General features: G+C 40.8%; 2 protein-coding genes across 2 annotated transcripts in view; one reads left to right on the top strand and one right to left on the bottom strand.

Moving 5' to 3' along the window:
• Nucleotides 1-12,845, bottom strand: part of LOC143336088 (potassium channel subfamily K member 10-like) — a 52,842-nt gene extending 39,997 nt beyond the window's left edge. The window contains exons 1-2 of the mRNA XM_076755975.1: nt 12,269-12,845; nt 9,238-9,623 (exon numbers count right to left, since the gene is read on the bottom strand). Coding sequence (XP_076612090.1) covers nt 9,238-9,623; nt 12,269-12,323 — 441 coding nt within the window. The 5' untranslated portion in view covers nt 12,324-12,845. The remainder of the gene's footprint in view (nt 1-9,237; nt 9,624-12,268) is intronic.
• Nucleotides 12,846-16,468: 3,623 nt separating this feature from the next.
• On the top strand, nt 16,469-20,172 carry LOC143336495 (ankyrin repeat domain-containing protein 9). The gene has a single exon (XM_076756706.1). It carries the CDS (start codon nt 18,236-18,238, stop codon nt 19,118-19,120), a length of 885 nt encoding a protein of 294 aa, XP_076612821.1. The 5' UTR covers nt 16,469-18,235; the 3' UTR covers nt 19,121-20,172.
• The last annotated feature ends 4,579 nt before the right edge of the window (nt 20,173-24,751 follow it).

Below are 24,751 nucleotides of genomic sequence, written 5' to 3'. Positions count from 1 at the left end.
TCTTCCTGGACTCAACAGACAGTCATCCGTTTAGTTTTGCATTTTAAAGGTTCATACAGATAAATATTCACACAAATAAACACAGTCTGAGTGAATGACTTATTGTTATCACATTTATACTGAAGTAACAATAAGCTATTGTTTCTTAGTGTTACTATGTTTTTTCCTCTATTTACATTTGCAGCTCCTCAGCTGTCTCCTCTACCATAGAGCCACTTGATGTGCATGGTTAAGAAGGTGCAAGAAGTATTCAGCAAAATAGAGAAAGTATGTTTTTTTACACTACTGCAAAAAAGGACTCACTTACTTACTCAATAACTGCACTTTATTTAAATGAAAGTAACAGTTACTGTTAAGCAATACAGTGACCAATCACAGAATCATCACATCCAAATCTGTAAGCTGCTTATACTATGGTCAGACTGTCTGTGTTGAGTCGTGATCAGCCACTGGTTACATGCAGAAATTTTAATGTGTATAAAATTTTGTAAGATGTGTATGTCATTTTAGAGGAGGCAGTGGATTTAGAGGGGTGATGGGAGGCCATCATGCCAGTCTCTACTGAGTAAAAGCATCACCATAAATGTTGCTGACCTAACACTGAAAAAGCCATTGTTCTATGGATGAAACAGAGTGAATAGTGTGCATATGAGGGAGGCTTTTCGGCACGTCTGGGTACGTAGTTCAGCATGTTTATCACTGGCATAATAAGCAGAAATATCAGATTTTATGATCCATGCTAATGCTATCCTCAAACAGGATGCATTGTGTCCTGGAGAAAAGGAGACACATTCTGTATCTGCGATTTAAGAGCTGACAGCCAATTCTTCAGTCTAACAACACAAAAAATGTGTACAATAATGCCTCGTTTTTAGAAAAACAAAACAAAACAAAGAACACAGAATAATTCTGGACTTGGACAAATGTAGTTGAAACGTCCTGCAATAACTCATGTTATGAATAGGCTACAATATGTTATGAAGTGTAAAATTTTCTATTTTGATATCAATTTTCTATTTATTAATATTTGTTGTGGCATTGAATATACAGTGTAGCTGTATATCATTCACAGTGATCCTGTCCCCAGATGAATGTGAATTTAATGTGGTTTATTTCCCTATGGTTGACATCTCTGTCATGGTGACATTAACTGCTAGACAGTGTTGTGTGTTGTTGCTGCTCAGTTCACGCATTAACATTACATCAGAGAATTTGCCATCAGCTCCTAAATTACTGATACAAAATGTCTCCATTTTTCTAGGGCACAATAACTAGTGTAAATGTAGTCGTAAGAATATGTCTGAGTCAGAAATAAATAGAAAATAGTCTGTAGAAAAAAGAAAACTAAATCTAAGTCAATCAGACTGATTTAACTAAGCACATTATAAATCATGAATAAGTACATTCCATTTCAAAGAATTTCTGTGTGTCATCTTGACACAACTTTAACAAAACACACGACTGCCGCTGCATTCAAGACACCTATATTCAGCATGTTCTCTGCAAATGACACAAAGATTTGTCAATGGTGCTGAGGATTCAAATAAGGCCCAACGCACTTCACTCTTCAGCAGTTCGCACACACTGAGCTCTTTTGCATTTGCTTTGTTGTACGCAGTCTGTGCTTTAGAACTGCTGCTGAGTCCAAGTTCTGATTGTCGTGGCAGGGACAGGTGACTTGAGCACACAGGCCTAAACCAAGACATTTCTCCTGACATGATCTTATGGTAAATAAGTGAAGGTGTCTGTAAAATGATAGATAAATGCATAATGTTAGCTGCAAGTTACGAGAAACTGCAGACTGTTCATCTAACTTATTTGTTAACTGTTATCCAACAACCTGACTGCAGTTAAGACAAATACAACTGTGCTATATGTGGTCAGCTGTTTTCAGTGTGAAATGTTGAAGCTAAATATTATGGACTTTCTCAGAGGGTGTAGATAATGATTTAACATTAGGCAAGTGACGTCAACATCATGCATATTTCATGCTCAACTTAACATCCCAGAAAAAAACGTCATTAATTGGCTCTAAACTGGTAGAGGTAACACTGGGAATTATTAAAGAAAGACCTGAGAGAGTAATTTTCCACACCTAAATATTCAAAGTTTACATATAACTGTCAATATCACACTCAAGTTCACTTACCTGACAAGTCGTAGAGCATGAGAGGAAAGACATACTATGGAAGCGGTCACAGTTACCCAGCCTATTTGACTGGGTAACTGTTTATCAGTGACAATAATAGATGATATGAACTGTCTGGCCTCCTGGTAAGTGCAGTTTGCCCGCCAGAGGTATTACAGTGGTAGTGATATCAACTGATAGTGGCCATTCCACGGGCTGATAACATTCAAACATGTGACAAAATAAAACATCTCCCTTCTCAGGTCAGTTCAGATTCTAAGCCCAAGAGACTCCACTGGTGATACAGTTACCTTTCCAATGAGTTTAGCAAAGCTTACCAAGTTAATTTTCCTCTGCACTTAACATTATCATCCAAGAGAACTCTTTTATTGCTTTCCATTTAAATTCATTGGTGTATGTGTTTAGTTACATGAATGTTATTATACAGTAGCTCTCATTTTAAATTTAGGTTCCATTTAGAAATCGCACAACCTTACTAATAAAACAATATCTCAGATTAAGATTGTGTATTTGGTGGTTAATATTTGGTGCTTGGCAGGCAAACCTGTTTTAATCATTTAATGATAGCGTTTTTAGTAATGGCAGGAATGCATTTATGTTTTTTTCATTGTTATTCATTCATTCATTATTAGTTGATTTTAATCATTCAAACACCATTCGATTCAGCCATGTCAGGTTTAGTATAATTTTTTCTCTGTTATTAGAATCAGAATAGCTTTATTGCCAAGTATGATTTTACACATACAAGGAATTTGTTCTGGTGAAGTTGGTGCATGACACATCTACTAAAAATAAGCTATTAAAAAAAAAAAATTAAAAAATAACTATAAATATATATGCACAAGACTGTTTTGTTTTTTTTGGGTTTTTTTTTCAGAAACACAGTCTGTTTTTTCAGAAACACAGTCTGTTTTTTCAGAAAGAAGTCCAAGCTGAGCTTTAATGTAATGCACAGAGTTATGGCAATGTCAGTGTGACAAGTAGAGGCAGAGGTGGAGTGTGAAGAGTGTCAGGGGGGGTTCTGGGCCTTGTTGATAAGGCTGACAGCAGACGGGAAAAAACTTCTTGTGGCATGAGGTTTTGGTCCTGATGGACCGCAGCCTCCTGCCAGAGGGGAGTGTCTCAAAGAGTTTGTGTCCGGGGTGAGAGGGATCAGCCACAATCTTTTCTGCACGCCTCAGGGTCCTGGAGGCGTACAGGTCCTGAAGAGACGGGAGATTGCAGCCAATCACCTTCTCTGCAGACCTAATGACACGCTGCAGTCTGCCCTTGTCCTTGGCGGTGGCAGCAGCGTACCAGATGGTGATGGAGGAGGTGAGGATGGACTCAATGATGGCTGTGTAGAAGTGCACCATCATTGTCTGTGGCAGATTGAATTTCTTCTGCTGCCATAGGAAGTACATCCTCTGCTGTGCTTTCTTGATGAGGGAGCTGATGTTCGGCTCCTGCTTGATGTCCTGGGAGATGATAGTTTCCAGGAAGCGGAAAGACTCCACAGTGCCAATAGTGGAGCCACAGAGGGTGATGGGGGCAGGTGAGGCTGAGTCCTTCCTGTAGTCCACAACCATCTCCACTGTCTTTAAAGCATTGAGCTCTAGATTGTTCTGGTTGCACCAGGTCACCAGATGGTCAACCTCCCACCTGTAGACGGACTCGTCGCCATCAGAGATGAGTCCGATGAGGGTGGTGTTGTCCCCAAACTTCAGGAGCTTGATGGACTTGTGACTGGAGGTGCACCTGTGTATACAGGGAGAAGAGCAGAGGAGAAAGAACGCAGCCCCAGCTTCACGCACTGTTTCCTGTCAGACAGGAAGTCTGTAATCCACCTGCAGGTGGAGTCAGGCACACTCAGCTGGGAGAGCTTCTCCTGAAGCAGAGTTGGGATGATGGTATTAAAAGCAGAGCTGAAATCCACAAACAGGATCCTAGCGTAGGTTCCTGCGGAGTCCAGGTGCTGGAGGATGAAGTGGAGGGCCAAGTTGACTGCATCGTCTACAGACCTGTTGGCTCTGTAGGCAAACTGCAAGGGGTCCAGGGGAGGGTCGGTGATGTCCTTGAGGTGTGATAGCACAAGGCGCTCAAAGGACTTCATGACCACAGAGGTGAGGGCGACGGGTCTGAAGTCGTTAAGTCCTGTGGTCCTTGGATTCTTGGGAACAGGGATGATGGTTGAAGACTTGAAGCTGGCTGGCACGTGACATGTCTCCAGTGAAGTGTTGAAAATGTCTGTGAATACTGGAGACAGCTGATCAGTTCTTATTATAAGATTTCTGAATGTGACCTTTGCAAGTTAAAGTTATTATGGAGCTCTAAATAGACATGCCTTCCTTCCGCATCCACAACCATACAACCTGTGTTTGGACAGTGGGAGGAAACCTAAAAGCAAACACCACAAAGACAGGCTCAGACTGTTTTGGCTGTCATTCAGGCTATCTGATTTGTCTTTGTGATCAAGAGAATACTGTTTTCCAAGAGATACAGAGATACATGCCCATGAGGTATCTATGTCTGTTTAAAGAAAGCAGGGCAGTCAAAATTGGCCAAAATGATGTTCTACTATTCCCTCTAAAAAACACATCCTTTTGAACCATTGAATATATTTTTATCTATTAAGTTCATAAGAGTGTAAACCAATACAACAAACTACTTGTATATTTATTTCAACATAAACATGTCAAAAAACAAAAGATATACATACAACTATGTGCACAGCTGCTTCTCATTTCACTGCAAGAGATCACAGGTCCAAGCATGATCACCTGGACTCAATCTGCCTTAGTGGCTAAACTTGTTCCCCTTTTCCTGTAAGGCAGTTCAAGGGACAGTTTGGAGCCAGTGCTTAATCTGGAAGCAGTTTATTGCATTTCAACAGCAAGAACTGGCTCTTGGCCAGGAAAACTGGTTTCAGAGTGCCACCAACACTTTGTTGTTTTAGAAGAAAGAACTGCTTAGGTCAGGGGCTGGGAACCGGAATATCATGACAAACAGGACCAACTAAAACTATGTGCCTAATTCAAAGAGGAAGAAAAGCTAGAGCTTGAGTATGGATGTGAAATTGAAGCAGCAGTGGTCCGTGGAGGAGACAAACTGCCTCCCTGCAGGCTGCAGCCTTCAGCTCATTCAGCGGCTGTCTGGGCTCAGCTGCAGTGGCCATTTGCTGCATTATCCTATCCATTATCATCATGTCAACATTGGGATTTAAAAATAGGGGAAATTTTCCAGCATCCCACCCATGGCCATCCCACCGCCCGAACCACTATCCACATACCCCTTACATTTAGAGAAGCGTACACACAGTGAATCATAAAATCACCACTTGGCAACCACTTGCTTTAAAATATGAGAGCAACAACGATTGGGTTACCGAGTTCCTACATTAAGTCAGAGACTACAAGTAAGTGGTCACTATCAGATGTCTGGGAATGTAGTAAGCACATCAAATAGGCGGTTCTGTGTCCTGTCAATGTTACAGCCAACCATTGTTTATCTATTTATTTATCAAAAGGTTAAAAATACTGGAGATTTATGGGAAATATTTACGTGGAACAACACTGAAAAAGACAGGTTAAACACAGGAAAATGTCATATCATACCAGCTGCTGAGGTCAATAGTCATCAGGGCCAAACAACTATGTCCTACTAAGCTGCTTTACGAGTGGCCGTGAGCATTTGGCCATAAAAGTTCTTGGTGTTAGCAACAAGTCAAATTAAGATCTGTTTATGTAATCTGGCTTTCAAGCATAAGTTCATGTTCATGAAGGTCCTGATGTTTGTAGAAATCTTTTTCTAAGCCATTTTCTCACACTGAGTGTGGGAGATTTGACTTCAAACATCTAAATAATGGCCAGACAGATTTTATAGGAGAGGGATACTTAATGTAAAAAACTCACTCAATAGCCCCTTGCACACATGCACCTTTTCCTCTTCAGATCTCAGGCAAAAGAGAGTAAAAACCCTCAGAGAACAGAAATCATCATAAGTCTCCCTTTCTAAATGTTCATCTTTCATACCAACAGTTGAACAGTGTTCATATAGCATTTAGCATGTGAGCAAATAGGAATTTAACATGGGTCATGGGCTTCTTAACTTGTCTTGGGCTTTCAGACTGTATCAATTTGGCAGCATATTCAGTTGAATAAATGATCAAATCAATTTAAAAAATGTAGGCAGGGTTCTACTAGTGATAAGTGTGACAATGTGTCCCTTGCATGCATGATGGTCAGTAAGCAATAAATTGTAAAATACATTTTAAAAAGCATCAGACATGCAGTCTGCGAGAGAAGAGAGAACTCTCATCTTTGTCGGTATGATTATTCTCCAAGTCACTGTTGTTCTTCAGCAGTGTCAGCACTCCCTCTGTGAACAGGGTGACAAATATCTGACGAGTATTTCAGCTCTATGGTCGAGTCACATCTGAATAAAGCCAGGACAAACAAAAGGCCATTAGTGTAACAGATACAGGAAGCCAGTGGTATGACAGATTCCAGGTCTGAAAATAGACTGATTCGATAAAAGTATGAAAAGTTAGTTTGGCTGAAAGATACTCAGATCTGCCGTCACTGAGCAAAGATTTACTCCAAAATTCAGTTTAAATTTAAGCCAGGGACAACAGACGGAAATTAGTTTCTTGCTATATCTGGTGGAATAAATGGATTGTGCATTGCCCCTGTAAAACAAACCATAAAATAAAAAACAAGAAAGCTTATCAGGGCTGTTCAGGGAAAGTTACAGTGCTGTGAGTGTTTTCAGCAGAAGGAGAGGAGGGAGAAAAGTTCAGTGGGAAGTTACACAGACACTGCTCTCTCTTTACTAATAACTGCGCAACTATGACTGACCAAAAGGTTTTCTCTGAATGTTTTTCTTTGTCCAGAGTAAGATATCCCAATTTTAAGTTTCCACTTACGGTGAACAAAAATGTCTGTCATTTAACATCACCACAGGGGTGCCTGGTGGCATCAACCAGGACCTGAAGGATGTCACCTCCTGGCATGTATACTGGAGGACAGAGCCAACATAAGAAACACCCAGGTTCTTATTAATCAAAAGGAACACCACCACCCACAGGGCACCAGTGACAGGCAGTGCCCACACACCACCTGACACCTTCCACAAGGACTTTTCAATGACCTTAAGTGTCTTCTCCTCTAAAATGTAAGGCTTTATATTGTTGCCTTTTAAGCAGCTGCTCCTTTGCATATACTAGGAAAGACAAACACACACATTTCATTAATTACCACCATGTAGCACTCATCCCCATTCTGATAAAGTGCTTTGAGAAACTGGATCTCCAGCACATCAAACATAGCATGGCCAGCTTGGGCCCTTCACCAGTTTGCATTCAGGACCATGCCCTCCACCAAGTCTTCACACACCTTGAAAAGAAACAACTCCTATATCAGAGTGCTGTTTGTTGATTCACCCCCATGAAACTGAGCACTCTGGGCTTGAGTATCACACTCTGCAACTGGATATTGGACTTCCTCACAAACAGATCACAGACAGTTCAGACTGGCAGTCACATGTCTTCCACTCTAGTGCTCAACGTCTGAGCCCCGCAGGGATGTGTGCTCAGGCCCTTCTTGTTCACGCTGCACACGCATGACTGCAATTAACCACATGGCAAGAGCTTTGTTGTGAAGTTTGCAGATGACACCACCATCATTGGCAAACAATGACGAGTCTTCATATCACAATGAAATCAATAGTGATATTGCACTTACCATGAAAACAGCACTTTCTGGATGTACACCTGTATAGTTATATACATATGTACCAATTGTATATTGTTTTATTTTTGTTTTACTCTATTCTAATTTAAATATTTGTATTCTTTGTGTGTGTAGCATAACAGGGCTAAGACTTGCATTTCATTCTTCACCTTGATACCTTAGTGATGTGTAAATTGGTTGCTTGAAAATATTTTAAGAAGAACTACTTTATTAAATTTAAAAAATATTTTTTTTCATTTACACACACACACACACACACACACACACACACACACACATATACATACAATCTATAGACATGCATTAATTGATGTTGAGAGCTGTCAGAGAAAATCTGGCCACATAGCACAATGGCCTGAACAGTTAGGAGTAACTGGGAACCCGCAGTCGGGAACCCTACAGTTCAAGTTCCCAAGTGCTCACAGAATGAGCTACTGCTGCCCCCCAAAGCACCAAAATTGTAATGCTGTCCAATCAAAACCATCTATGTAGGAAGTCACTGTAGCATCACAAGCTATAACATAATCCACCAAATTAACAGTTTGAAGAGGAACAATGTATTAGGAGCAATATGTTGGGCTTAACTGATAATACTAAAATAAAGATAGGTATGACTCATTTATATATGAAAACATGGACATGTGTTTGTATGTTTCAAAGTGAGTAGTCGTCAGAGTGATTGGAAAATACTGCAACCTTAGAACTTCACTTGATCATTTTGTCTAATGTTACTGGCAAAGGATTTTGTAATTTGAGGTGAATTGGTTTATTTTGAGAAATCTTTCAATCAATCTCATCACTATTAAACAGCAAGTTTGTGTCATGTGTCAAGTTTAAGATCAGATATGTTACAATCCTCACTATAAACAAGTCATGTAATAATCAAATTTTGCCAGTTGGTTCAATCAGTTACAAATCATCATTTGCTATGACAACTAATCTCTATCCAAGAACTACTTTATGGGGTGCAGCCTGTTTTAATGAAGTGATTTGTTCATCTCCACATAGTAAAACATGCTTATCCCAAAGTCCCGTATTGACATTCCAGAGTGACATCATAATTGAAAATAGTTTTTCTATTCCAAAAACATCTGAGGGGAATATTATTTTCTGATTCACCCAACTTCAAGGAGTTTTAAGAATGTATGGAAGCCATAAGACATTACACTTTGTATGTGCTAGACAGTTCAATGTGGTTTGTATCAAATTCCAGAGTGGCTGGCAGAGTGTGGAGTATTTGTGGAGTTTGAATGGCGTCAGATCGATATGAAGCTCAGGTTTCAGTAGACCTGAGTCCTCACTCGGGACCACATCCAGGGCAGATGAAAGGCTGGAGTATCGACCAGCGGCTGTTCTTACCTTGATGACAGCCTCTAGCTCATCCGGAGATACACACGGGTGTTTCTGAAGGAAGGCTGCCTTCTCTGCTGTTATGGTGATCTTCTGATTGTTTTCAAAGGGCTGCTCCAGTGCTCGGAAAACCAAGCCCCCTGCCACCAGGTAGGCCACCACCACCACGAATACTGCCAGGACTGTCTTCAGCTTCATCATGGTGAAGGGGGCTGAACCATCAGCCACGGCCTCCATGCTGGCCACCATGCTGGGGGGTCGGGACGAGACAGAGAGCCGCGGCAGAGTGCAGCCCATTGGGTTCTGCATGGTGGCCACACTGGCATGCACCAGGCTGGACTGAAGCATGCCTGGCTGCACCTTCTTGGGGGGGACCAGGTTGGTCTGGACTGCCACTGAAACAAAGCACAAATCAACAACTGTGTGCTGCAATATCTGCACGATACAGTTATGCTTTGTGCTGATAAATGCTCTGATACGCAGTAGGTGAACAAAATTAATGATAAGAGCACTGGCAAGGACAACTTTTTTCAAAATGTGTGCTAATATCTTTGGCCAAAAAGAGTTGGAGAGAGAAAGACAAAACAAAGAAAGAAAGTGCTCAGGGTAAATCAGTCTTCCACCATATCCGTACGGGGACTATGAAGTGATCAGAGATGATCAGCCATTCCATTTAATCTCCCGAAGCCATTTTTCCCAGGATTCATACTTTCCTGTTCGATAGAAAGGGATGTTTGTGCCTTTCAGCAAAAGGACTGGTGGAGCTTCAGGGCAGACAGGCAGAAGAGAGACTACTCCATCAGCCTCTTTGCTCTACTCCCAGACAAGAACAGCAGGAGGTAAACCCTGAACACAAAGACATGACTTCCAAATAATACTGACAGCCTCCTCCTGATGAACTGTCTCAAAGTATAAACATCCTTGTGGAACTATACTACTCTCTTATTCATGACTCCTGTGTGGGGTACAGATTTATTATTAGTATAATGTCTTCCATGGCATTGGAGGAGCTTTGTATGTCACAAAATAACCGTCATGATGTTGGAATGATGTCACCATGCTTGGGCATGGAGGCTAATATGAGAAAACTAGATAGACGTATGAAAGTGGGATTTACCACCTACACCTGCACCCATTGTTTTCACTGTAAGCCTGTACTCTGTGTCTGGACTTGTAGATTATTGTTCAGTTAACTCTCATCCATAAAGCATAAAGCACAATTTTTTTTTTAAATCATATTCATGTGTCACACGGTGATGCATCCAATGTATGTTGCACTCACAAGTCAGAATATATAATACCTTTGCCTCGGCTGCACTGATTTTGAGCTATTGTGATCACACTTTTAAAAATGTGTCCCCCATCTTTATGGGGGTGCTATACTAAATCTATAGTACAATTACCATTTAATCCATCATTACAACATTTGTCATACTGAAAGAACTGAATGGATAATTAACTGAATATCTTTAGGTTCTGGGCTGTTGGGGAGACAAAGGAAGCCATTTAAAGACGTCACCCTGTGGCCTTTACTATTTTCATACATTCTATAGACCAAATGATTAATCAGTTAATTGAGAAGATAACTGGTGGAATCATCATGAATGGAAATGATCATGGGTCACAGCCATTCATTTTTTACCTTGAAAACTGCATTTGAATTGCAAATCTTAAATCAAGGTCCAGAACCTTCAACTGCATCCCACAATCTTCATCTTCAGATTGAGTTTACTGATACAGTGGATAAAGTTTTGAATAAAAACTCTTTCACCGCCATTGTCGAGATGAAATACTTTGAAGAGAAATGTGAAATACAGTTGAAATTTCTGGGGGGGAAAAAGCAGGAATGTGATTCTTGAGTTAATAAACAGTGAAATGGAAATAGCTTTACTTGTCGTCACCTCATGGATGTACCTCATTAAAGGTGTTCAGTGTTAATATAAAAAGAGAACATATTGCTAAATGTCACCTCTCCTGCTATGCTGCTAATTATCTCTGAGAACCAACACAGGCTGTTGCCTGTAGTTAAGACTCCAATGTAAGTGTTGATTAGCTCCCAGTGTGACTGACAGTCAGCAGAACAAAAACAGGTGGATTTTTACATTTCATCATCTATTCACTAAATAATATGTAGCAGTGGGTTGGGGAATTGTGACCGCTGTGCCACATCTTACTGACACTGAGCATACTTAAAAAACAACTGCTATGATTTATATAACTAATCAGCCGCAATGTGCCATTCTGTTCACATGCAGGTGCCGTGATGAACAGCATCCTTCAGAAATCACAGCACTGGTGGTGTGGGAGAGGACTTGAAAATGAGAGAATGTTGTCATATCTCCCTCAAAGGATGTGCTGAACATATCATCACTTGTACACGCTGTAATGGCTAGATAAACATGTGCTGATGCTGACACTGTGTTAAAACGTGACTCACATGCAGGATTTAAGGGCATCACCCCGCTGGTGGATGAGGTAATGTTTCAACTAGACCCTGTTTACATCTCTCGACTGCATGACATTGAAGCTTTTGTTGACTGACTACAAAGCCTCGGCGTGGGCAGAATGTGCTCATGTCATTTTTTTCACTGTTCCTTCCTATGAATCCTTCCTCAGATATCAACACATGACTCCCTCGTGTTTTGAGCACTGAGGATGCCACAGTGAAGATGCAGCTGCAGTATTCTCCCATAGTAAACTTAAGCATGCAGCATCAGTATTTCCTGTGGGCTACCATATTTCTCTGGAAAGTCAACTTCTGGTCAGCATTAATGTTTCACAGGCATGCCTGTTGGAGCTGACTGGTTGAAACAAGTAGTTCCAGACAGGTAAAGGCTATTAAGGCTGTATGGAGAAACAGTTTGCCAGACTGCAGCATTTCATTCCAAAACACGCAGCAATGAGAAGATCTTAAGATAACGTACTCAAAAAAAAACCCTGAGAATTAAGCAGGTAAACGCAGATTGGACAGCAATCTATAGCACAAAGACACACTGCAGCCTTTACGAAAATAGTACAAAAGACTGACTGACTGTCTAACCTGGTGGGGGGTCCATGTTCCCAGGTTTTCTGGGATTCTCCGTCGGAAATTTCATCTTGGTTCTCCTGGCTGTTGACACTTCTGTTGGATGAAATAGATGTTTTTAATCTTTCAGGTGTCGATGCCGTCGACTTTAGCCGAGAGGAGATGGAGAAAGAAAGGGAGTGAAAACACAGCAGCCGCGGTGAGGCTCTGCTGTCGTGGCTGAGGCAGGTTGGACGCAGCTCCTCTTCTCTCTTTACCCACGGCGGTCCTCAGGACACACACCCACAGCTCTCCGCATCAACGTATGCATTGTGTTTATCCTTGGGCGCTGGTAGCGGGAGAAGGGAGCTGGCGTTCTAAGGTTTACATTGTGATGGATTTCTCACTGTTGTGTATTTCCGTCAGGATGGGGTGATTCAGCGGCTCTGCGCCGTGAGCTCTCAGCCTCTACCTCTCTCCGACACAACACCGCTTCTCCTGCGCATGGGTTGCGTCTCAACGCCCCTGCTCAGCAGCGTGCCAGGCTGCGTCGCCACTACAAGACAAGACGTCAGGTTATTGAAAGATAACTGTTGGCCTGGATGAGAGGACAAACCTGACTGACATTTCTCGAAAATATCATTCGGGCAGAGCGGAGCATCTTGGCACAGGAGGCAGCTTTCTCGCTGGTTCTGCCTCCGACGTTACAAGGCGCTGCTGTCTAAAATAAACTCACTGATCCGAAGTTATGTTGCTCTTGACATGCAGTATATGTCACTGTAATCTGAGGTAAGAACAATTTTCATATTGTTCCCCCGTAAAGTTAAAAACTAAACTGCACCATTTATGTAAGAAAATGTGTATGTTCAATTATATTATTTCTGCATAAATAAAGGATACCTGTTTTGATACCTTAACCAAAGGTGTGTACTGGAGCCAGCCTGTGGTACAGTAATAGCAGACGTCAGACAAGGTAACAGCCCCAGACTGACATCCAGTAATATTACCCAGCTGCAGCCCTGCAGAAGCTGACTCTGCCAGCTGCTACAGTTGGTGGTTGCTATGTAACGTCTAATCATCAGTGTGTGTTGGCATACAGTTTCACACAGTATTAGTAGTAGTTTTTTACATCGAAATACACAGGAGGATAATTAGAAACAATATAATGATAAAATATATAATTGCAGGAATATGCGAATCGAAGGAAACAAATAAGGAAGGAAGGACAAAAGGATGTCCGTTAAAATTGTTCCAAATTATAAACGAAACAGCGACAATGGCAACACACCACCTGACATAAAACGAGGGACGGCGAGGCAGGGAGAGATGGAAAATCAATCCAGAAAAAGAGGCCTTAGAAGAAGAAGAAGAAGATAAACAAAGCAGAAAAAGAAGCTAGGGATGATTGCCAGCATCTGTTGACAGGAAGTGGGCAGTCAAAAAAGAAAATGAAAATACTCAGTTGAATTGTCAGATGATGAAGAGTACTTCTGCCTCGTCTGTGTTGAGTCATTTACCAACAGCAGCCCAAGAGAAAAATGGGTGAAGTGTATCAGATTTTTTTCTTGTGTCAGAACTGTGACTGCTGATGAGTGAGATGAGGCTTGCATCTGTCAGTGACAACATTTAAACTGTGTTGCGTCAATCAGCTTGGTTTATTCATGTGCATTTGCTTTTGAATTGGAGCTGAAAAAAGTCAGAGTTCAGGATGAATTATCTGTTTTTTGTCATTTGTTTTTCATTTACACTTGTTCCTCTGGTTAGAGTACATTTTGGTCTGCATAGACCTTTCAAACTGTCTTCCCCATGGTAGACTATTTGTTTATAGATAGATGACTGTGTACTTTATTGATCCCCTAAGGGAAATTGCAGTGTTGCAGCAGCAATTCACATATCACAAAAAACCCATTTTCAGTCATTGTTATTTGTTCATTTATTTACTTACATGGCTTGTCTTTTCATAAACTGACACTGATGAAGCCTTGCATTTGAAACATCTGTCTCTATAATTTGACCTTTAACTGCAAATATGAGTAGAAAGCATCTTTTTCTTTTACTTACAAGTGGGCCTGCTGAGGAAATTAGGCTTTGGTCGATGAAAGCACTTTGACACCCAGAATTTGCAGTCGGATACAATAACCAGGATGTAAAGTTTAGTGGAAAAAGTGGTTTAAAAACAATAAAAATGTGAATTCATGACAGAGTTTCTGATACTCAAATGCTTCACCAGCTACTGGTAGCAGATGTCTCTAGAAGAATCTCTTAGAAAAATATTTTGAATTTACAAACATTAAACTGAATGAATATGAAGGAAAATATGGATTTCTGTTCATTCTGCTTCATCTTAATCTTTATCTATGGACTGTTCCTTTCAGTCTCAGTCATCAGATATCCATGTTTTTCCTGCATATTCTCTAGTTTTCAATGTTTCTGAATTGTAAATGTGTTTCTAAGAGCTTCTGGGAAGAAATGGCAGCTTTACTTACTGCAGTTGTCAAAATGAGGCTAAATCAGTAAATCCTGCCAAAAATGGACAAACTATATGCTGTCTAGAGATGAAGATTAGCAAGAAACTAACAGAAATCCTCATTCTGTTTCATTCTTCCTGACCACCAGAGGCAATGCTTAGCACTGGATGGTATCTGTCTACTTTATGACCCCCTCAGTGCTACAAGATGATGTAGCTAATTCAACAGTGAACTGCTCTGCCCAGTGAGGGCCTTGCGGTGTTATGTACAGGCGACTGCTGGCTCAAACTGTGTTTCTAAGAGATTCTGGGAAGAAATGGCAGCTTTCATTACTGCAGTAGTCCAGATGTGTCCAGAAATGTCTTCAAGTTTCTAGAAAGACATGATAGCTTCAGTTCTTTCACTTAAGGTTCTTTTAATTGCATGCAAGTAGGACCTGAAGGGGCCTTTTATCTAATCCTGAGTCTAGGCTGAAGACTAAGGGGGGCAGAGCTAAAATGGATATATGATGTCCTTAGACAAAGGCTGACAAGAAACAAACAGAAAGTCATGTTTTCCTCAATATTCTTTCAGTTTCTATGACTCTGAACTACATCTTTTTAAGAACTTCCGGTAAGAAACTACAGCTTTAGTTACTGCATCCGTCAAAATAAGACTAGATGAGTACCATGAAATCCATAAAAAATCCATAAAAATAAAGCTTTAGGTCCTGCACTTAAGGTTCTTTTAATTACTTACAGGCCACTAAAATAGTCCTACATCTCAGTATATCTCTGATCTTTTATCCCTGAATGACCCTGCTTACACGTTGAGATCCTCTGGCAGGGGCCTTTTATCTTTTCAAGACTTTTCACTGAAGACTTTGAAATAAAAGCTCTGAGGCTCTGGAACAGCCTGCCAGAGGAAACTTACGTGGCCCTTATGTGGCCTTTGTTTGTATTATGAAGCACTTTGTAACTTTGTTTTGAAAAATGTTATATAGATAAAGGTATTTATTACTAGTATTATTAGCAAAATGAGTCTAAATCAGAAAATTAGTCTTAAAATGGACACATGCTGTCTTTAGACAATGCCTGACAACAGAAAACAGTATATTTCTTCATATTTTTTCAGTTCTTAATGTTTCTAAACTCAAAATGTCTTTGTAAGAGCTTGTGGGAAGAAACTGCACCAGTGAATTTGTAAATGGACAGCACTCACAGAGCACTTTTATAATCTACTCACGACTCAAAGCACTTTACAACCCATGCCCACATCCCCACTTCGTGCTAATACATATAATAATGAACGATGAGTGTAACAGGGTTACTTTTGGTCTTTCTTTTTTGTCTGAGTCTTTGATTTAAAATGCCAAAAATTAAACTCATTTCCTATCATCATTACTTGTATTTCTCATGTCATGCATGAACCTTAAAGCTGCCATTTACACCAACTTAACAAGTCTCACTGATGCCTGAACTCCTTGAAAGCCCCAGTGAGTTGGATTTTATGTTATTACAGGAACTTTCAAATGATTCAGATGACATAAATTTATATTTTTGATGCTACCACGGTCAGTACTGTTTCAATTTTACACACAGGGGCTGTAAAGTTTAGAAGATGGTTTTGGAGCTGTTGCTGGTTCTCTGGGTGACTTCAGTTATTTTTAACAGTTTAGTAATTAAATCTTGTTCAATGTGTCTTCCAACAAGTTTATGTGTTTGATTTACAGCTGGCCTATAATCAACAAGACACAACTAGGTTTACTTTAATTTTGTTTATTTCTAACACATTGTTACACTTCACATTACAGCTTCTAACTGCACTGTACTGTTTATTTGTGATGTAACTACACATTTGCATTTCTGCAGACACAGTATAATATTAAATTACTGGACTATAAAATTGACAGTCCGATGAGACCGTCCTACTTAAACGACTACATAAATGTCATTTCACAAGCACTTCTTTTTGATTTTCAACTGAAGGATTGCTTGTGGCCTTTAACCTGTGAAAGATCACAATTTGGTGAGCAAAGAAGCTTCTGAAAGGTTCATTAAATGTTGACTAGGAATTACACTGGAGTTGAAAGTAGGATGAAATGAATAAAATGGAATTAAATTGAAAGGGATGGGTAACTAAATTATTGATTAATTTGAGTGACAGCAAACAAGAAAGATTACTTTGTGGAGCATTAGACTATGAAGGAAGCTCTATCTGAAAATGCTCAATTTAGAACTTACTATAGACTACACTGACTATCACTCTTTGATGACTCAGTTGAAGTCTTCTGTTCAGTATTTAAAATTCACAGGTCAATTAACTGAAGAGTAATATAATCCCCAACTGCCTACTGTAGTACAATAGGAAAGTTGATTAGCACACACCACAGAGCACAAACCTGATGACAATATAATAAAAGCATAATCTGACTGTATTCAATTTTCATTTTGTTTCATTTTTCCACTTTTTTTCTTTTTTTAATAAGTAGATATGGAAATGACCCCTCTGCTGTACCTTTGCTTCCTAAATCCAAATTATTGCCCAACACATATTGTCATTTTTATATTAAATAAAGCAATACTGTTAGAAAAGTCATTGCACCATGGTTGCCTTTTTCCAACTCAGAAACATTTCCAAAATCAGAGGCTTTCTTTCCCGGTCTGACTGACAGAAACTCATGCATGCATCTGTTGGGTTGACAGGCTGGACTGTTGCAGTTCTCTATTCATACAGCAGTTTGCAGCAGTACAGAATCACCATTTATCAGATGTAACACTACCATAATAAAAGAAATCTAACAATCTAACGACACAGTCAGATATGTATCCAAAATTGCTTTATGGAAACAAATTAACTCAAAAAAATAATTAATAAATAAAATGAAGGTAGTCTAACTGGGAAACAAAGCAAGTATTTAGTGAAAATTCTGCTTTTTGAGATTTAATGCATCCCAGTGCTTCTTTTATGCTAAGTAGGATAAAACACACTTAAATTGTTTGGCCAAAATAATTAAGCAATTATACACCATTCTCACTTTTTTCCTATGGTAGCCTTAGTTACGTCATGGTAATTTGAAGTTTAGAAATAATTCCCAAAACATTCTAGCGCAATACTGAACAGCCATGGTCCATCCAAGGGGAGAATAACTGCTGTAATGTTTCTGTATCAGTGTCTCTGAATGTACAGCAGTTCACATCCTGTACATCTTGTCTCTCAAAATCATTTAAGGTTCTGAAAACTTCGGGTGAGATCACAAGACCTAGGTCTCCGGTTCTAAATCTGAATATTAATTCTCCAGGAGGAATTTGACACTTGTTGTCAATAAAGTTTCCTCGGCGTGATTATGTTGCGCGCATGCGCACCAGCTCCGTACTGCAGAGAGGAATCCTGCAGCTGTCAACCATGTAGAGAACTGTATTGGAATTAAACGTAATGTTTCTGTCATCTGTCTGTGTAACTCATCAGCTCTTGAAGTAATCGCTTCAAAGCGATGAAGGACTGTGTGTAATCCGCTGACATACGTTAAGTAACGTTACTGGGGTCGTTTGACGCCATGGCTTCTTTAACCGTCAGCTCAGCGGCTCGGAGCATCGACAAGCATCGGAAGTCCTTCTCGCTGCTGTTCTACCGGGCTGTGCGTGACCTGAAGCCGGTCTGGATGCTGGAAGACATGCGGACAATGGAGACTTTTTACCAGGAGGAGGACGTCAGCCAGAGAATTTACACCCCGTCAGAGGCGTTGCTGTACGCTATAGTTCACGATCACCAGGCGTATGCCCACTACCTGCTTAGCCGGTACACCGACGAAGCGCTAGCAAAGCCCGGGGAGCGCTTCTGCTGCTGCCCGTCCTCCGCACCACACCTGTCCATGGCTGTCCGCTACGACAGGCGCTGCATTCTCGGCTTCATCTTACAGGAGACCCATCGGGTACCCAGCACGTCCACCTGCACGGATCGAGCCGGGTGTTTTCATATGGAGGACGGCAGAACCCCTTTACATCTGGCCTGTGAGCTCCTGCGGCCCGAGGCGGTCATCATGCTGCTGGGGAACGGAGCGTCCCCGCACGCCCTGGACCACAACGGCTTGACCCCGCTGGACGTCACTCTAGAGAAACTCAGGGATTCCAAGGAGGTGAACGGCGGAGAGAAGAGGCAGTGTCTGGACAACCTGCTCATGTTCATGCCAAAGGTCCACTTTAAAATGAGAGGAGCTCTGGCCAGAGAGCCTGAGTGCTGGAGCGAGGTGCTCGGCGAGGAGACGTACAAGTACTTGTCAGGAAGGAGCCCAGCGCCGCTGCTCCTCATCGCTATGCAGACTATTCTGAAGCAGCTGAGTCCTGCGACCTTCCCGGACAGTCTGCATGAGCTGCCCATCCCCCCCTCCCTCAAACCACCGGGGCTGCCTGTGACCCAGCGGGACCGGCAGAGGGTGGTGTAGCATCAGTGTGACAAGATGCATGCTCCGCTGAAGGATAATTGTAATAATTTAGCATGGTGTGTGTGTGTGTGTGTGTGTGTGTGTGTGTGTGTGTGTGTGTGTGTGTGTGTGTGTGCGCGCACGCGCTGCGTTCGAGGACATGATTCAGATTCAAGACCAATTCATAGCGGGATGGCTGATGCAAATAGAGAAAAAAAAATCCAGAAATTGGAAAACTGAATTTTTGGGTTGGGGGTATGGTTAGGTTATGGTTATGGTAAAGGTTGGGGGTCGACAAGTATTGGTCATGGTCATGGTTATAAGTCCCAAGAAAATGAATGTAACTCTATGTAAGTTAATTTCCCCAAAAGTGACCTAAGTTTGTGTGTGCGTGTGTGCATTTGCTTGGCTGTTTGAAGAACTGTATGGCTAGTGGTAACACTTCATTATAGGGCTGCACAAATAAACACTAAGTCAGGGAGAAAATGAATGACTCTTATCTAAAGTTGTGACTTTTATCACACTGTTAGCCTACTGATTGAATTAACTGGGAGCTGGAGGTTGATTGAAACATAGAGGCAGTTTCAGCAGCGCAAGCAGTGGGAAGACTCGGGAATAAACAGCCATAATATTTAACCTCTTACACTAATTCAGGCATTAACAATGAGTTTGTCTGTCATCATTTAAAATTGTTACTTACTGCATTTAAACCACTGTATCATATCAGAGGAGACCAATACTGATGACAGTCTACATAAACTGTGTTTCTCTTGTTTTTAATTTATTTAGGTTGTATTTAACAGTAACGTTGAAGAAAGTGATCCTCATTTGAAAACCAGTGACTTGAAAACTGTTTGGATGACTGATTATTTCTAAATGACTAAGAATCCAAGTGATCTCATTTTGTCTTTTCTGACTCCTTATATGCCACTGTACATGTTTGTTAATATCCACTGATTCTCATCACACCACAGAAAACTAATTATGGAAGAAACCAACCATAGAGACATAATGTTGAGTATGAAAGTTTTAGTTTGACAAAAATTGTCCAGCATGTTCAGGAACATAAACCACACCTGGGGCCCGTTTCACAAAGGAGGTTCAACAAACTCGAGTCACGAACACGAGTCTAATCCTGAACCCTGAGTTGATCTAGCCTGAGATAGGAAACTCCGAGTTTCCGGTTTCAGAACAGGTGATTTGAGTTAGTTCAGTCAACTCAGAGTAGGTTAACTCAGAGTTAAGCGCGTGCACCACGACTATAAAAAGCCAACATCAATGGAGCCCCGATTCGACGAGTCACCATGGCGACGGGGAAGAGGAGGGCTGCGTTTTTTTTACCACACTGGAACTCGAACTCTTAATGCGCTCATACGGCGAATTTGAGCATGTTTTTAGAAAAAAGTGTAACACCGCTGCAGCTGCAAAAGAGAGGGAGGCGGCGTGGGGGAACATTGCTGCTCGGGTCAATGCGTAAGTTTAAACGTAGTCCTTTGCAATCACAATAATATTACAGGGGAAAACTGCTTGAATGGGAGCTCATTAATTTATTTCATGTAGGTGCAATCCCGCGGAGGAGAAGTGCACTTGGCAGCAGCTCAAGATGAAACATAAAAACATTGTTCGAACAGGTAAGACACGGCATAATTTAATGAGGGTACCTCATTTTGATCATGTGTTATATTATAAAGTAAATATTAAGTGGCTGTTTGACTGTGCAGTTGTTTTATCACCAACATAATGCTGCGCAAAGAAACGCAGCGCAACACACAATATCTGCTGGGATGTGAGAGCATGACTCCGGCTGGCAATGTTGCAGATGTAAGGACGGATTAGGTTGTGTATGTAGATGATGGACTGTGATGTGAAACGGTACCGTTCAAAAACATAATTGTCTGGAAATGCCAGAACATCTATGCGCGGTCTGATAACCATCTCCCGACGAATATTTAATTCCCTGCGCAGTAATGCTGCACCTTCATCCACGGGATCGTTGTCAAAAAGACATGTTAGAGAAAAAAGTGCCTACTGACTGATTTTTTTAAATAACAGACGGCAGAACTATGTTATCCCAAAACTCGCCTGCTGACGAATGAATGAGGAAATCAAATACCGTGTGTGGCTGACAGAGGGCGGAGACAGAGAGAAACTCGAGGTTCACTGAGAAAAACCTGGTCCCGACCAGGTTAGGTTCATAGAGTCTGTTACTATGGTAACTGACCGAGAGCTTAAGTTACCCCTCTCTGTGAAACAGGCTAGAGTTACCCCTCTTTCTCTGGTTTGAGTTACCTCCCTTTGTGAAACGGAAAACTCAGAGTTTCCTTCATTTCAGGCTTAACAAACTCGGAGTTTTCTCTAAACCTGCTTTGTGAAACGGGCCCCTGTACTCTGATCAAACTCCAGCCACTGAAGTTGTCAGAAAGTTTTGTTTTAAATGTGTAGTCCATCATATCCTAATAATTTTGTTTGAACTTCTTGAAAGTTGAAAAAAAAAAGTTCATCTCCAGGTGAATTACCTTGAAATAACTGCTCCATTCAAACAAAGGTTTTTTGTTTGTTTGTTTGTTTGTTTGTTTGTTTGTTTGTTTGTTACCATTTATTAGTTTAGTTTAGTTGACAGGCACCATGTACAGAACCAGTTCTATACCAGATTGAGCTAAAATAGCTAATTTGCACCTGTGGTCCCTGGGCAGGAAGTTAAAAAGACAATAAAACACATACTAAACATTACAGACAATATCAGCAACAAGACAACAACAGCAACAACAACCTTACCGAGTAAACATCATACAAAACACATAATACATTTGGTGTTCTATATACAAGATCAATGATTGCATGATTGATTCTCTTTCAGCCATGTCTAGAGAAATTTTAAAACTGTTAAGAGTTGCACAATTTCTAATATGGCGTGGGCTTGAGTTCAATTTTCCAGTTGCTTGGAATGAGAATATTGATTGCCCAAATGTGGTCTTCCTGAATTTGGTGGAATTTGGTTTTATTATTACTATGGGTGGGTGGGCACGATGGGTGTGAATTTCCCTTGGGGATGAATAAAGTATCTATCTATCTATCTACTAGAAATTGTGTTCTCCATATACATTGGATTACACTTTCCTGTAGACAAGGGCCAAATTAACCTATAGGGGTCCCCCCAGGCAAAATTGAGCTGTGGGCCACAAGTTACCTCCCCATTTTTCCTACTCTCCTGGCATTGTGTATATAGTGGTCAGTAATTAGGAATGACTTGAGTAACTCAGTTAATCAGAAATGTATTTATTCTGTTGTGGCCTGCTAAAATAACACTGAATTACTAAAAACCTTGTTATCAGGTATGAGGTGAGGCCCAAGAAAGTTAGAAGTCTAAGTTTCGGTCCCTATCCCTTAAGTTTAGAATACACCTTGGTGGTTTATACACTTTTAAGAAACATACTTTCATCAGTAAAACCAAACTAATTTCCCTCACCATGAACATAAAGCACTCAGACTCTTTGGTAGTTGCCCTCATGGTTAGACTGATGGTGAATGCAGGGTGATATGTGCTTCTGATGGATTTTGGTTTGTGTATTTAGTGTAAAATATACATGCCAGGCTTATTTTGTTCATGTTATACAGTGTGGTTAAAGGCCTGCAGTCTGCTGTGCAAGACACCCTCGTAAGGAGGAATGAGACCTGATAGGCAACTTCATCAGGTTCTTATACAGCCTTGGGTGTTACAGATTTGGCACACATGACGTGGCCTGTCTAATCTGAGCAGACAGTTTTTCTTTGCAGACAGAGAAAACCTTTTTGAGATTTCAACCATCTCCTTCCCTCCCTTGCACATCCATGGCTGCACAATCACTTCTCTAATCATGTTGCATATTATAAGGTAAGGTAAGATAACACTTTATTAATCACCCATAGGGGGAATTTGGGTGTTACAGGCAGCAGCAGTAGTGTCAAAAAGTATAAAAAGACATAGAAAGGAATAAAATATATACATTCTATACAAGTAAGTACAGCATTTTTCAGTATTGCACATTGGATAAAAAAGTATGTGACAGTATATAGAAGAAAAATATTTATATGCATAGACTTGATACAAGAAGATAGGAATGTAAAATTGAAGAAAAAATGTAATATTGCACTAGATATTGCCTGAGATGTAATGGCATGATGATGAAAACATGGAATCACACAGTACTTCAAAATGTGCAGAGCAGTAAGTACGTAATCACAGTGCTGCATCAGACAAAACTAGAGTTGAACAGTCTGACTGCAGTTGGAATGGAAGACCTGCAGTAGTGTTTCTTCTTACAGAGTGGATGCAGCATTCTGCTGCTGAAGATGCTGTTTAGGGCAACCACCATCTTATGCAGAGGGTGGGATGGGTTGTCCGGGATTGATGTCATTTTAGCTAACATCCTTCTCTCATCCACCTCCTCAATGCTGTCCAGAAGACAGTCCATGACAGAGCCAGCCTTCCTGACCAGTTTGTTTAGTCTTTCCCTTTCAGAGCTTCCCCAGCCCCAGCAGACCACTGCATAGAAAACTGCAGATGCCACCACAGAGTCATGAAATGTTTTTAACATGTGTCCTACATACTCCAAAGGACCTTGGTCCTTATTATTAAGGTTGAAATATACTGACAACCAACATTTCCACAGCAAGTGAAAAGCTACATTATATTAGGTGAGATGAAGATTTCCTCTTTATTTTCCCCTTTTCATCATTTTATGATCATTCTTTACAAAATTAAGCCATTGAATTCAAGTAAATGTATGTACTTACACAAGGCAGTTCTGCAAGCAGAATACATGAATAATCATTGATTCAAAATCTGCAATACACTCAATGAACAAGATAAAAAGAGTAAAAGTTTGTATATTGGGTCATCTGTTTAAACTCAGGAGATCAGTGAGCTGCCAACTGTGATGAGAGGTTACCAGCACACCGACGCACAGTTGGCAATGATCTATCCTCTTCTACCTTCCTACAGGTGACATATACAGATCTACAGCTAGATGAATTCTGAGCAGTTCTTGTTGGTCTTCGTACAGTGGAGGTTCCATATCATGTTGAACAGGGATGGGTAACTTCAGCCTCTGGGCCATATACAGGCTGACCATTTGATCAAGCCCACAAGGCAATTCATAAATATGAAAGAGCAATTGCTTGTTTCAAATGACATGAAGGAGAAGACTAATACATTCTTCTGAGTGGTCCCTGAACACAACATGCACACCGGTTGATATCACTTCAATTCAGCTTGGCAACTGTCAAAATAAAAGGAGATGCAGAGTGTTGCGCTTTCCAAGAGAAATGGACAATTATTTTATTATGGAAGTAACAGGAAAGCCAGTGTCTCTATGTGGGGACTCTCAGTGGACATTCTCAGTGATGAAAGAGGCCAATCTCTAGAGTTATTACAGCTTGAAACATGCTAAACTGGATGACTTACAAAGACGGATGCACTTGCATTAACTTAAGACCACATTCTGACAGAGTGTTATGTTGGCAAGTTTTGTGCTGAGCCAGCTAATAGCTAAGACGCTGAAACCTCATTCAGAAAGAGTATTCGTGAAGGTTGCTGCTGCACAGCTGCTAGGACCAAACAAAGTAAAACAGTATCTGTTTGTCTGGAATAATTCATAGAAAATAAGAGAAAAC

The sequence above is a fragment of the Chaetodon auriga genome, chromosome 18, assembly GCF_051107435.1.
Source record: "Chaetodon auriga isolate fChaAug3 chromosome 18, fChaAug3.hap1, whole genome shotgun sequence".
Taxonomy (NCBI): Eukaryota; Metazoa; Chordata; class Actinopteri; order Chaetodontiformes; family Chaetodontidae; genus Chaetodon; species Chaetodon auriga.
The sequence above is the reverse complement of the archived record's forward strand: the minus strand, read 5'-3'. Positions and strand labels throughout refer to the sequence as shown.

Bases quoted from the DNA above. Each gene is read 5' to 3' on its own strand.
- LOC143336495 (XM_076756706.1), top strand. From the start codon at position 18,236: ATGGCTTCTTTAACCGTCAGCTCAGCGGCTCGGAGCATCGACAAGCAT.